At 40.6% G+C, this 13,546-nt stretch overlaps 1 protein-coding gene and 2 non-coding genes across 3 annotated transcripts; all 3 read left to right on the top strand.

Moving 5' to 3' along the window:
• Window positions 1-804: 804 nt before the first annotated feature.
• On the top strand, window positions 805-10,321 carry slc25a3a (solute carrier family 25 member 3a). The gene is given in 11 exon segments (XM_042511173.1): window positions 805-911; window positions 1,413-1,579; window positions 4,541-4,665; window positions 5,243-5,422; window positions 7,016-7,197; window positions 7,629-7,674; window positions 7,677-7,743; window positions 7,746-7,802; window positions 8,071-8,181; window positions 9,861-9,964; window positions 9,966-10,321. Coding segments are annotated over 10 exon segments (1,071 nt in total). The 5' UTR covers window positions 805-911; window positions 1,413-1,437; the 3' UTR covers window positions 10,023-10,321.
• Window positions 7,301-7,503, top strand: LOC121961742. The gene has a single exon (XR_006107079.1). It is a non-coding gene; the product is annotated as a small nucleolar RNA SNORA53 (small nucleolar RNA).
• LOC121961743 lies at window positions 8,249-8,452 on the top strand. Its single transcript, XR_006107080.1, has one exon. It is a non-coding gene; the product is annotated as a small nucleolar RNA SNORA53 (small nucleolar RNA).
• Window positions 10,322-13,546: the final 3,225 nt, after the last annotated feature.

Below are 13,546 nucleotides of genomic sequence, written 5' to 3'. Positions count from 1 at the left end.
AGGTTTGAAGAGGGCACAGTTTAGTTGTTCAAGATCCATTTTTACTATTTTTACTCCATTTTTAATAACAAAAATTACTTACGTTAAAGCCATATCAGAGCCTGGATCTTATCCTTTACATTTGTGCTTTCTGTGATAAATATCTACTATCAAAATGATGTATTTGTTAATGGTGATTTGCGTTAAACTGAATTACCAGCAAACATTGTGGCATGTAATGTTACAGTATAGGAATACTGTACATAGTGTTCAGACAGGGAGGGGAGTGTAAATAGGGGTCCAGCAGCTCATTCTGCTTCATTGTAGGAATCTTCAAAAAATTATTTTAGAATTCTTGCTGCAGGTGTATCGAAGTCACCCATCCTCCACGTCATAACAGCTACACCTCACGTGTGACCAGGTGTGCCGTGACGTCACCAAGTAATCAAATCCACAGGGTGGCTTCACTCTCAGCAGCTTTACTGAGGACGTAAATAGATACAGCTGCCGACAGGTAATCCACTCTATGTTTCTCTCACGGTTTGTCAATCCCTGACACACACGCATACACACACACACACACACACACACACAAACACACAAAATGCCATCTGTTTTTATGACTGCCACACGTGCTCAGGTAATAATTTACCTGAAAGGAAAAACTTAAGATTTTAATTTTTTAAAAAGATTTTCTTCTGAAGATTCTACAAGCACCGCCTTAATTTAATCATAGACCAATGCTGTGATTGGACCAGAGCTGATGATTGACAGCTATATGGCGTCTCCTACTGGCTAGGGAGGAGGAAAAACCCGCCCAGGCTTGTTGGTGACGTCACGAAAGGACAAATCGGTTTACCGCGAGGTCATTCGGCCTCTCCGAGCAGCCGGTTGCAGCTAAGCGGAGTCGCCATCTTAAAGACACTGAGAGAGTGAGTGTAAATATTCATTTAAAATACTACATATGGAATATTACACGGCCACTTCTTCACGGAGGACGTATTTAGAGCCGCGACTCTCGTTAGCCGTTTCGTTAATGGGACTTTTCTGTCATTTCTGTTAAGGGGAGACCTTGCACCTTGGAGCGGTCAAGTTAGCTTAGCATGTACATTAGCATAGCATTTAGCATTAGCTAGGCTAAAGAAGGACAAGGGAAATGCTGTTATATGAGTGTGTAGGCAGACCGCTTCTGAACAGGACGGCTCAGTAACTTAACGTTAGCTAACATGGACGTTACGTTCTTATGCGTGTGGCTTATAGTTAGCTATGTGTTTATTCAAGAAGCTAGCTGAGCGTTTCCTGCCCACGGTCATTCAGACGTTAATAAGCTAACAGGCACGTGACATGGCTTCAAGTGTCAGTGTGTGCGTGCTCACATCGTCCACCTAGCACGAGCTAACGCACAGCTAACTTGTTGCTCATTTGCAGCGCAGCTCCGCCAGCAGGCAGGACACCACCATGTACCCGACCGCCCTGACGCAGCTGGCCCGGGCCAACCCGTTCAGCGCTCCCCTCTTCACCCTCCAGAAAGTGGAAGAACCCCAACAGACCCTCCATGGACAGAGGACCCGCACACTGGCGGCAGCCGCCACCTCAGAAGGTAACCCAGCCGCGGAGTCCGGAGGCTGGCTAAACGGGCTAGCTGCGTTAGCTTAGCAGCGCAGAGTCGCCCGGCTGCACCTAACTTCATTGCGTAATTCAGCGCAATTACGTGTATTCTTAGGAACTGTTACCTTTGTGCGACTTGTACGTTATCCTTAAACGTATTTAATCGCTATAAATGATTAGGGACATGATTCCCGAGGCAGCTGGCCGCTAGGCCTTAGCTGCATAGAAGCTGCCTGTGGAGGACAAGGAAGGACAAAGTGGTATCTTGCCTTTGCACTGCAGCAAACTGGTTTTGACATGTCGCACCTTATTGCAGGCAGTGGATGCATAATAATTGGAACTGCAAGTCAGTTGCTGTATTGCAGTATTAAAACTACAGATTTGCAAAGTTGTTGAGAAATAGCAGTGACCCCTAACTATGAGCTGCGCAGGTGCTGACGAGAACAAATTGTCCCGGTTTGAAATATTTATTACAGGTTGTTAAATCGGTACCCAACATTACTTCAATATATCATATAACAGTTATGCTACAATGTGTCCAGTTTCTTAAATGTTAAACTTTGCCCTTTAGGCCCACACGTTTTCCGTTACTAGTTTTCAATGTCCAAACAGGCTTCAGCAACAAGTCTGCAACTTCCACCTCTGCCCAACTATTTGTTTAAGAGATATTAAATGTTTGCAGTGCATTGGAATTCGGCAAAGCTGCATTTTGATCAAACATTTATTGTATAAAAACAGCAGTTTGTAAAAGTCTATGAACACCTTTAACAATGCCCTTCATCTCTTCGGTGTTCGTCCCATGCATTTATATGTTTGGATTAACCCAACAGCAATGTTAGCTCACCACAGTACAGTGATACATTTGAATTGCAATTTGGGAGGACTAGAGGAGGCATTACAGAGCTTACTTGGCCTTGTTTTCAGACTAAACATTTACTTGTAGGCAGGTTAAAACCTGTCACACAAGGGCATGACTTATAAAATAAGATGCTTCCCTAGTACAGTTTTTGGTTGTCAGACATCAAGCTGGATTAATTAAAACCTGGAGTGACTACACTTTTCTTGTCTTGCCCCAGATACTTTTTCTAAGTATTTATACCTTTGAACCCAGAGCAAATTGTGGTGTGATTTATTTCAAAAACGGGATAAAGGCAATGAGCTGTAATAAATGGTAATAAACGTTTCACAAATTACAATAAATAAGGAGATTGAGAGAATTTTTTTTAAAGAGCTAGGCAGAAAAAATGCGGAAAAACTGAATTTATAATAATTTACTTTTTTTAAGTTATAATTTTAGGCATGTTTACAGGTCTTTTCTTTCACATAATTATCTCAGACTTTTTCCTAATTACTTGTATTTTTTTTCATTTCTTTTGTTTTTCATTGCCTTCTTCCCATGTTTTTGAAAGAAGTCAAGCTAATATGCTCAGGTTTCATAAGACTAAAGGCACAGATAATGTTTTTCTTATTAAATCAGTTCAATTTTTCAAATTCTCAGCTAGTTAAAATCCAAAGACCCAAAGACAGTGCGATTCTTTCTAAACTCAGAGATGACCTGTTCTTAAAGTTTCGCCTGTGTTTCTTCAGAGGGAGACAGTTGTGAGTTCGGCTCTCAGAAGTATTTCATCCTGTGTGGCTTTGGTGGGATTCTGAGCTGTGGCACCACACACACAGCTGTCGTGCCCCTCGATCTGGTCAAATGCAGAATGCAGGTCTGTCTTCCGTGACCCGACGCCTTAGTTTTTTTTAACGTCCCGCCTCATCCACCCGTGGTTGTATTTTTGTTTGTCTTTTTGAAAAGCACCAATTTGCATGGGAGAAATAGCGTCATCCCAGCCGTGGGTTTGTTTCTTTTGTCATTGTGTTTTGATCCTCATGATTCTAATGTGTTGGAGTGATCCTAACATGGTTGCATGATTCTGCACCAGTGTTCCTATGTGGTAAATGATTTCCGCCCACCTCGCCACCCCAGCCCCCGCTCACTCCACAGTAGAGGACTTGTGTAGGTGAAGGTCAGGAGTGTCAGACCTGACTGAGAATATGTACTGTATGTTGACAGTGCTATTTGACTTCATCAGGGTGTCAGTCTGTCCCGATTGTCTGAACATGACCTATGAGATATGAAGCATTAATGCTGACGTTATCAGACAGTCATTGTTCATTAACACAAGGACTGATTAACCTTGCACAATCAGGTAAGATTGAGTTGTAAGTCACAAGTACATTTGATGATGATGATAACGAAAACAATGTGATGTTAAAAAATGAAAATATGCACCTATTGTTGGAAATCTGTTTAAGTCTTAGGTTTTTTCCATAATGAATGATTTTAATCACAAATTTTGATAGCTATAGTGGTGGTTTCCTTTTTTTGCCAATTGACTACAAGCCACTTTGACTTGCAGAAAATATTAAAATCATTCAACAGATTTCGAGTGATTTCTACCTTCTAGGCGGCCATTGATGTCTGTACCATGTTATCAAACACATAAGTTATCTGTAGTAAGTTTCCAGTAAACAAACTTGCATATTTGAAATCAGTGGCTGCCTGGAAGGTAGGAAACAAACAGAGAAACCTGTGGTATGCTTTTAAAAAGGGTGAGCAGTAATTTGATTATTTGTAGTCAGTGGCTCAACAGGCAAATCACCACTGTAGTCCATGAAATTTAATACTGAAATCGCTTTTGTACAATGATTTAATGAACCTTTGGTGTGAGATCCTAATAAATGGTGGCATGTTAGTGACAGAGCTGTCTAATGGGAGAGTCCTGGCACTGAATTTAAACTGTCCACTCTTGGGACATGAGGAAAAATGCATTGAAAGTCAATTTTCCTCCTCCTAGTGACACCTCTTCCATTATGTGGCTCTGGATTGGTGTTGATTTTTGTCCTGTGTTGCATGTGACCCTGCATGTTGCATGTATGTTGTGTGTCCCCCTCCCTTCTACCACAGAGAGTTTCAGCTGCGAGTTTGGCTCCCAAAAGTACTATGCCCTGTGTGGCTTTGGGGGTATCCTGAGCTGCGGCATCACACACACAGCAGTGGTGCCCCTCGACCTTGTCAAGTGCCGCCTGCAGGTTTGTATGGAAGCTGAACCTCACAGTAGCAACGACTAGCCAGCAGGTCCTCCAACCTGTCAGCCTCATGGCTTCATTATCGTCTACAGAATAATGGTAGTTGTGCACAACATTAAAATGACTTAAATAATGAACAGGCAACTTTCAATAGTGCTGTTAAAAGATTTTTTTTCTCACAGCACATGTAAGCGTTAGTTCAGTTTGAAGTGTTTTACATAAAACTTCAAAATCATCAGAAACCCTCTTCAATATTTTGTTGTTAATGATTTTTATGTAGCCTCATGGTATAATTTATTCAGTTGTTTTTCAACTTAAATGGTTTTTCTACATTTATATTAAATCAGTAAGTAGCCTAGTGATTTCTAAAATTGTTCAATTTCCAAAATTAATTGCTTAAATTTGTCTGAAACCTGTGTACTTTTACACAAAGAAGAAAAAGTCGATTTTTAACTTGTGCATTGGCCCACACTAATGACTAGCCGTCCTACAAGCTCATATATATCTGCTTAAGACGTCAGCTCCCAGAGTTGCCAGTAATTTGACGACATGCTTCATCAGTGTTGATTCTCCTCCTCAGGTGAACCCAGATAAGTACAAGAGCATCGGCAACGGCTTCTCAGTGACAGTGAGGGAAGATGGTGTCAGAGGCCTGGCAAAGGGCTGGGCTCCCACCTTCATCGGCTACTCCATGCAGGGACTCTGCAAGTTTGGCTTCTACGAAGTGTTCAAGGTCCTCTACAGCGACTTGCTGGGAGAGGTGAGTCTGGATAACCATAGGCAGCACTAGTCGTTGTACTGGTTTAAGCCAGTTTTAATATATGCTAACTGGCTCAACTGGTCTTTGACACCATGGCACATTCGGACAAATTAAAAGGTGACAATGTTAATAACATTGTTAGTTTATAAACAGATTAACAGGAGTTACTAGTGTGTGACAGGCTGCAGAGAGCTGCAGGAGAGAACCAAAACGCAGGTGGCTTATAAAAGCAGTGTAACAATTTACTCGATGTTTGTGACAGTCATTTTATACATCACGTGTGGGACAAGTCTCCGTACATCGAGTATATTCGATACATGAAACCCCTTCTTGAAACTGTGACACGGTGAGTCAGCTGTTATAAAGCTGGCTCTTATGGAACACTGATATTGCCTGTGTTACAGTTGTTTAGATTTGTCAATAAGCAGCTCAACTTTTTAATCACATTCAGTTTCCACTCAAACGCAGTTAGGGATGAGTATTTTTGTTTTTTATTAGTATAATACTGAGTACCGATCAGTAGTTTTGCTGATACCTCTAAGTATGCTCTCCAAGCATTTAACTGTAGTTTTAGCTTATGCTGGTTCTATTTGTGATTTAAAGTAGCATATATTTCTGCTACTCTAAACTGAAATAAGCTATAGCTACCCATTTTGATAAGAAATATGAGGGCTCCAGACCACAACAGTTTAAATACGGTGTGGCAAATGTGTAACTTTTAAGTAAAATTAAAAAAAAAATGCATACATTTAGGAGCAGAGAGTTGCTTCATTCACTTAGCAAGAAGACCATCAAGCCTCCATGTCTATCTGGAGTGTCAAAAGTTGCAGTTAATGTCCAAACTGAGGGTGGCAGTGTTTGTTTTGACACTTAATAACTGGATGTTATCTGATCAAAAAGTTGCCCTGACTTTAGGTTGACTCATCACACTATTTTGGGGATGAGTCACAAGCTGACCCTCTCAGACCTCCGTCTTAAAAATCAGCAGAGTAAATCAGAGGGGTTGTTAGCTTTCATATCATGTAGTGTTTGGCAGAACGAAACGATATTGATAAGTTATTGTTATTTAACAGTAGATATCAACAAAAACAACAAACAAAAACCAGAGATTGACATATTAAGTTGCTGTGTGCTGTGAATTCACCACTGCGAAGCAGAAGGTCTCCTTTTCTCCCTTTGTCCTGCTGCCTGCAGCTCCGCTTATCAAACAGTATTGTGAAAGTCAAGAGCACACACTCCACACCAAAATCTGGGGGCGGAAGCGTCCACAGAAGCACACTGCACAGCACACTCACAAGCAAAAAAAAAAACACACACTAAAAAAAACCAACTGCTGGACTTAAAGCAATCTCAGTCGACTGAGAGGTCTTCAATTTTAAGGGGCAGCCTAACCACAGCCTGCGCAGAGCCAGTGGGCCGTAAGCAGGTTATGGTCATTTCACTGTCAAATCTGTATTATGCCAAAAGAATTGTATTTGTTTTGAGTTGCAGTTTCTTAAATACTGTTTGTTTCTTTTGCTTTTGAGCAACGAAGGGGAAACCTGTGTATCATCTAATCTGTCTGACCACTTGTTGTGATGTTTCACCCAACAGGAGAACACCTACCTCTGGAGGACATCACTGTACCTGGCAGCCTCAGCAAGCGCAGAGTTCTTTGCAGACATCGCTCTGGCTCCCATGGAGGCTGTCAAAGTTCGTATCCAGACCCAGCCAGGCTACGCCAACACTCTCAGACAGTGTGTCCCCAAGATGTACGCAGAGGAGGGACTCTGGGCGTAAGTCTACTGCCTTCTTACTTTTCCTCAACATTGTGTTTTGCTGTCAGTATCAGTAAGTTACTTTGAATGTCTGTCAGGTTATTGAGATATTGGAATGATCAACACGCTCCTTAGATCCACCTCTGGAGGGCGCTGTGCTCCGAGCACAGCTCCTCAGCAGCTTTCCGGCTGTACAGTTGGAGGTGCTTGAGTCATTGGCGTGTGAGAACAGTCTACCTGTCCCCCAGTCCAACTGCAACACTGGCAACCCTGTCTTTTACGGACAGGGAGCTCCCAGTGCTGCAAGCCTGGGAGACGGACACACCTCACGTAGTCACCGTTCAGACCTGGAAAGCATTTAGCATCTGTCCCAGCATGTAGATGAGTAAAGTGTAGACATGTGCTGATGCTTGTTGTAAGCTCACGTCTCCTCGCTCCTCTCACTGCAGCTTCTATAAGGGTGTGGTGCCCCTGTGGATGAGGCAGATCCCCTACACACCATGATGAAGTTTGCCTGCTTCGAGCGCACTGTGGAGATGCTCTACAAGTATGTTGTTCCTAAGCCCGCAGCGAGTGCAGCAAACCTGAGCAGCTGGTGGTCACCTTCGTGGCCGGTTATATCGGTGAGTAACAATATCTGAACAGGTCACTGAAAATCACGATTGCTCAGGAAAGCTAGAAAACCAAACAATCAGTGAAAGTTTTAAAAGATGTGGTGAAACTATCACAGTTTTGAAATTTCCAGCAGTATTAAAATATTTGTTGCTAATCTAAGCAGTAATATCAGATACAAATATGCATCATTTCTTTGAACTTGTGTGAAATGTCAGTGTGGACTTTGAGGTCCTCCAGCTGCTGTTCTCTGATGTGCTGTTTCTGTTCTGTGTGCAGCTGGTGTGTTCTGTGCCATCGTGTCCCACCCTGCTGACTCCGTGGTGTCCGTGCTGAACAAGGAGAGTGGCAGCACTGCTTTCCAGGTCCTCAAGAGGCTGGGACCCAAAGGTCTGTACCACAACACCAGTTCTCCTCTAACTCGAGCAGCATCCCAGTGCAGCATCAGGCTCTGATCAACACGCTCCTTAGATCCACCTCTGGAGGGCGCTGTGCTCTGAGCACAGCTCCTCAGCAGCTTTCCGGCTGTACAGTTGGAGGTGCTTGAGTCATTGGCGTGTGAGAACAGTCTACCTGTCCCCCAGTCCAACTGCAACACTGGCAACCCTGTCCTCTACGGACAGGGAGCTCCCAGTGCTGCAAGCCTGGGGGGACGGACATGCAGCTGACCTATAAATAAATGTTTTATCGATGTCAGTCTCAGGGAAACACTGTAGTGCACTTTAGGAATGAGCCCTAAAATGAGTCAGCATTTCAGCACTTCCCTCGCCTCACAGTCAGTGGTTTTTTTTGCTGAGATGCCTGAAATCAGGTCGGTGGTTAACTCAAACTGAAGATACTTGCATGTTTTGCTCTTTGACATAGTGGATTTTTACTTCTGTCCCATCTCACTTGTACAAAAAACTCCTGTCCCGCCTCATGTAGTGATTTTAAATAATAATGAAAAGTTACAAACCTTATTCTGATTCTAATGTGCTAAAACCATGTGCAAAATAACAGGTGGTTAGTGAGTTAGCTTGACAAGTACTGGGAATCACCAGTAATGAAAATGATGATCTCAGTAATGATACTATCTAAACAAACGCTCTGTTTTACGTCACATGCAACATATGCTGTCTGTGAAAACCAACTGATAGTTCCTGACTCACATTGCTGGATAATTATTATTATTATTATGATTCCCATCATATCTGCTCCTATGGCTTTTTTTTCCAGTGCCGTCACATGATCAGTAATGAACCTGAATCCTGTGACTGTCACGATTCATGGAAAAACAGTCAGCCTGGAGCATGATGTATAGATTTATGGACTGAGCAATAATTCTGTGCAGTTAATATTAGTGGAGCTCTCCGTTTCTGCCATGTTAATGCTTTGGCAAGCCAATGAATCAGGCTACTCAGTGATAATTAGCTTTTCAGATTTTAAAAAAAAATTACATTATTTTGAAGTGTCCTGAATGTTTATTCATCAAATAAGTTGAATTAACAAGTTACAGGAGTCTTAAGTTTTGCCAGTAGTTGATCTAAAAGCACTGTAAGTACAGTGATTTCCAACATCCCCAAGTGCAGTCAGCCTCCAAAGTGACATCATTAGAAGCTGTGTGCTGCAGAGGTAAAAGGCAGACAGGTACAAGGGATCACGAGGAGAAAAGGAAGCAAGCAAAGATCTCTTGCCTGAAACTTAATTTTCCTTCCAACTCTTCAAAAATGTCACCTCACGCCAGACAGTCGATGACACTCACTCCTGCCTCAAACACATAGCCACAGCATCATGTGACCTGTAAAAGCCAAAAGTGTTTCCACAGAATTTTGCCAAATGTGAACGCAAACCTTTTGTGATATATATGGGAGTGTGTTTTTTGTCACTGACGTGTTTCTCTTAGCCGTGTTTTAAATTCACAGTTTCTATTTTGTGCAATTTGAGGGTTAATGTAAACCTGCACACTGACACATGTAAGACTTGTAGAGCCTTTAGTTTAGAAAGACGTGATGACCTCATACTGTTAACCCACGAGTGGTTCAGAGCTGTGCAGCACCCGCTGACTGATGTTTTCTCCGTCTCCTGTTCAGGTGTGTGGAAGGGTCTGATCGCCCGTATCATCATGATCGGTACCCTGACCGCCCTGCAGTGGTTCATCTACGACTCCGTCAAGGTCTACTTCCGCCTGCCCCGCGCCCCCTCCCCCCGAGATGCCAGAGTCCCTGAAGAAGAAGCTCGGCCTCACAGAGTAACCTCCTCCTCCTCCCCTCCACTGAGCCGCAGCCTCCGACACATCTGAACCCCCCAAACTTCTACAGCGCACACAGCAGTTTTCTATATTTATGTCCTCAGCTCCTACAGCTCTGCTCAGAGCACAGGGCTGCTGCTACTCATGTATATTTAAAAAACCCTAAAAAACAAGCAAGGAGAGAAGATGGAACTGTCGCTCAGGCAGAAATATTCCTCTGTAGAAACACCCGTCTGGTTTTATCAAGTCCTGTCATTAGAGAACGATTGAAACTCTAATAAAATAATTAAATTCCCTGGAAAACAGCAGCTGTCTGATTTTCTCTGAACGTCTCTGCTTTTTACTTCAGTGAACAATTTCATCATTTTAATATCTCACAAGCCTCTGAGTTATTATGATAATGCAGCTTTGTTCTGTAGTATTGCATGTTCCCTTCCTGCATTTTGCAATATAAGTCATTAGATGATAACATGTTTAACATATCACCACTGAACTATGTAATACAGCATAGACCTCATTAGTTAAAGGTGAACGTTTTCATAAACTTGAGATATGGATCAGTTGACAGGAAGATCATGCTGATGTTTTTAGTTAATTTCTTTACGTTTTCCATTAGTCTAGTTAAGCAATAAAGTTTCCAGACTTACAACCTAATTCAAAACGACTGAAGCTAAAGACATTTCCTGCATATTTTTATTTCTGTTCTGTCTAAGAACACCATATGGTTTCAATTAGCATTTCTTTACAAAGTCTATGTATTTTTTCATTTAAATATTCTTTGTTTTTAATTGAGTTTTGGCTAATTGTAATAACCTTACTGTTTAGGTCAACCTAATCTCTTAACAAATACCTGCATATGTATGCAGATGTCGTAATGTTGTAGCTGATGGCAGACAGAGGTCTGTGATCTGATTCAAGCTTCAAGACGAGACTGATTTTCATACCAGACAGGAATGATCAGGGCCGGATGTCAAAATACATCTCAAATCTCAAAACTGTATAAAATGATTTTGAAACGGTTGACAAAAAAGATGAATATACATATTTTGAAAAACAGTTTTTGAGTTTAGAAATGTACTTTGCTTTGTAAGTAAGTCCTAAAAAAAATGAATAAGGCACTCAGTTTTACAAAAATTAAACAGCCTTTAACCTTTTGAACCTCAAGCAAATTGGCTTGATTTCTTTCAAGAACATGGGGAAAGGGTAATGACCAATTTAAGAAGAAATGACCCAAACATTAGCTTAAAAAAAGTAAAATATTTTTATGTAAAAAAGAATTTTTACTATGGAATTACTAAGAAGTAAAAAAAAAAAAAATTTGAAGAAAAAAGTAAAAAAAAAAAAAGGTTAATTACTTGGGAGAAGAAACACTTTGAATTATGTAAAAAATAATTTTAAATATAGAATTATTATCATAAAGGTTGTTTTTCTTTTAAAAAAAATAATTTTCCAAAACTAATATTCCTTGAAATTTGTGGAACAGTTTTTTTTTTCAATTAAACAGAAATTTGTTTAATTTAATAGAATTTAAATATTTGCTATGGTACATTATTGACCTGTTTATCATGCCCCAGTGAAAACGAGTAGCTGAAACATGTTGAGCCACTGAAAGCTTTCGAACTTTTGAAGAACAGTATGCCTTCTTTTTTTTTACTTATTTGACAAAGCAAACTACAAGTCTAACCTCCCCCTCTTGTTGTTTTTGCACATATTTTCACATATTTTGTATTTAACCCTTTGAAACCAATGATGAACTTGTCAAGAAACGTCCCAGAAATTGCAAGAAATTACTCAAAGGTGACAAAAAATTACCTTTCTTGTTTGTTTGTTGATTATTTGTTCTGTTTTTTTACTATTTAAATGCTTTCAGGTGATTTTCTTTCTTTTTGGGCCACGTCTTGTTCGATGCCCTCTCCAAATAGAATTTCTCAGGTAAATAACCTGTTGCCTCAGAATTGTGATTGCATACACAACTGGGCTGAACTGGTTTGCATCTGAATGTGGCTCCTGTCTTTACATGTTGTTCCTGTTTTCCACCACTAGTGTGTGCCCTCGTTCCACTCTTTACTGTTTGGTGGATCAGTAATTTCACTATTCAGTTATGTTGAGCAGAGGAGCAGCAAGTATTCAGATCCTTTCTCTAGAGGCAATCATGTAAAACTACTCTCTTACAAGTAAAAATCCTTAATTCAGTAGCTTAGCAAAATAAAAATCCTTCAGATGAGTTAAAATATTTAACATGTTTTACAATGTTCTAACAAAAGGAAAAAAAGAAAGAAAAGAAATCTGTATGTTGAAAGGAGAGAAAATAAGGCTAAATAATTACAAACAAACAACCCCTTATTTAGGGACTGTTAGTTATTTATTAGAATGGGGGAATGATGCAAAACAGGGGAGGCACTTTAAATAATCTATTCAGCCACATACAATGTTAACCCTTTGCAGCCTGAGCAAATTTAAAAAAACAAAAAAAAAAAAAATGAGAAGAAGGCAATGGGAAACTTAAGAAAAAAACAATCCAAGAATTAGCAAGAAATAAGTAAAAACTACATGAAATTACCAGAAAATTAGAAAAAAAGAGGAAGTAAAAAAACAAAAACACACGAGGAAATTATTTTAAAAATTGCTTAAAAGTAATCATATTTTTCTAAAAATAGCTTATATAATATAATCATACTAATTATTAATATAGTTGAATGCCCCTCCCCCTCGAAAAATAACTGTTCAGAGCATTTAGATAAAAAATAAATTGGTTAAAAACCTAAAAAGTTGGGATAAAGTTGAAAAAAATGTGCTGTGTTGTGATATGACTAATCTTTTTCTTTTTTTTTTTTTTTCTGTTGTTTTTGGACGTCATGGATATCATGTCCTCTGGGTTCACTAGATAGCACCAAGTGTGCTTTGTGTGCTAGTCCATATTATAAATTGATTTTGGAAATCAGGGACATTGTGTCCTCCAGGCTGAAGAGGTAGGGACGGAGGCACAAGGAAAAATATTTACCAGGATGGTCAATATAAGAGAAAATGTTTCTGTAGTTTTGGCTGATTCCCAGTCAGTATTTTGGATTTGCATGCATCCACTGTACCTGCCAGTTTGTGTTGTATTCCACATGTCCCCATGGCCAGGATGCTGGTGGTAACAGAGCTCTCTGTAAAATGTGGGGGAGGAAGGGGGGGCTTGATGAAGATCGCACTGCACATTTTAAAGTGCGTTAGAAGCAGCTAATGTGCGTGTGAATGTCACATGTTGAAAGAGAGCAGCTTTACCTGGTGCTGCACACTGAGATATGCATCAGCTAATGTGCCCTGTAGCCTGGCCTGGGTCGCAATACACACACCTACACACACACACACACACACACACACACACACCACACACACACACACACACACACACACACACACACACACACACACACACACACACACATGCACACGCACACACACACACACACACACACACACACACACACACACACAGGTACCGCTGCCGTCATTAGAATCCATTTGTTTGTTTATAAAATGAGC

This window comes from Plectropomus leopardus, chromosome 22 (assembly GCF_008729295.1).
Source record: "Plectropomus leopardus isolate mb chromosome 22, YSFRI_Pleo_2.0, whole genome shotgun sequence".
Classification (NCBI taxonomy): Eukaryota; Metazoa; Chordata; class Actinopteri; order Perciformes; family Serranidae; genus Plectropomus; species Plectropomus leopardus.
The sequence above is the reverse complement of the archived record's forward strand: the minus strand, read 5'-3'. Positions and strand labels throughout refer to the sequence as shown.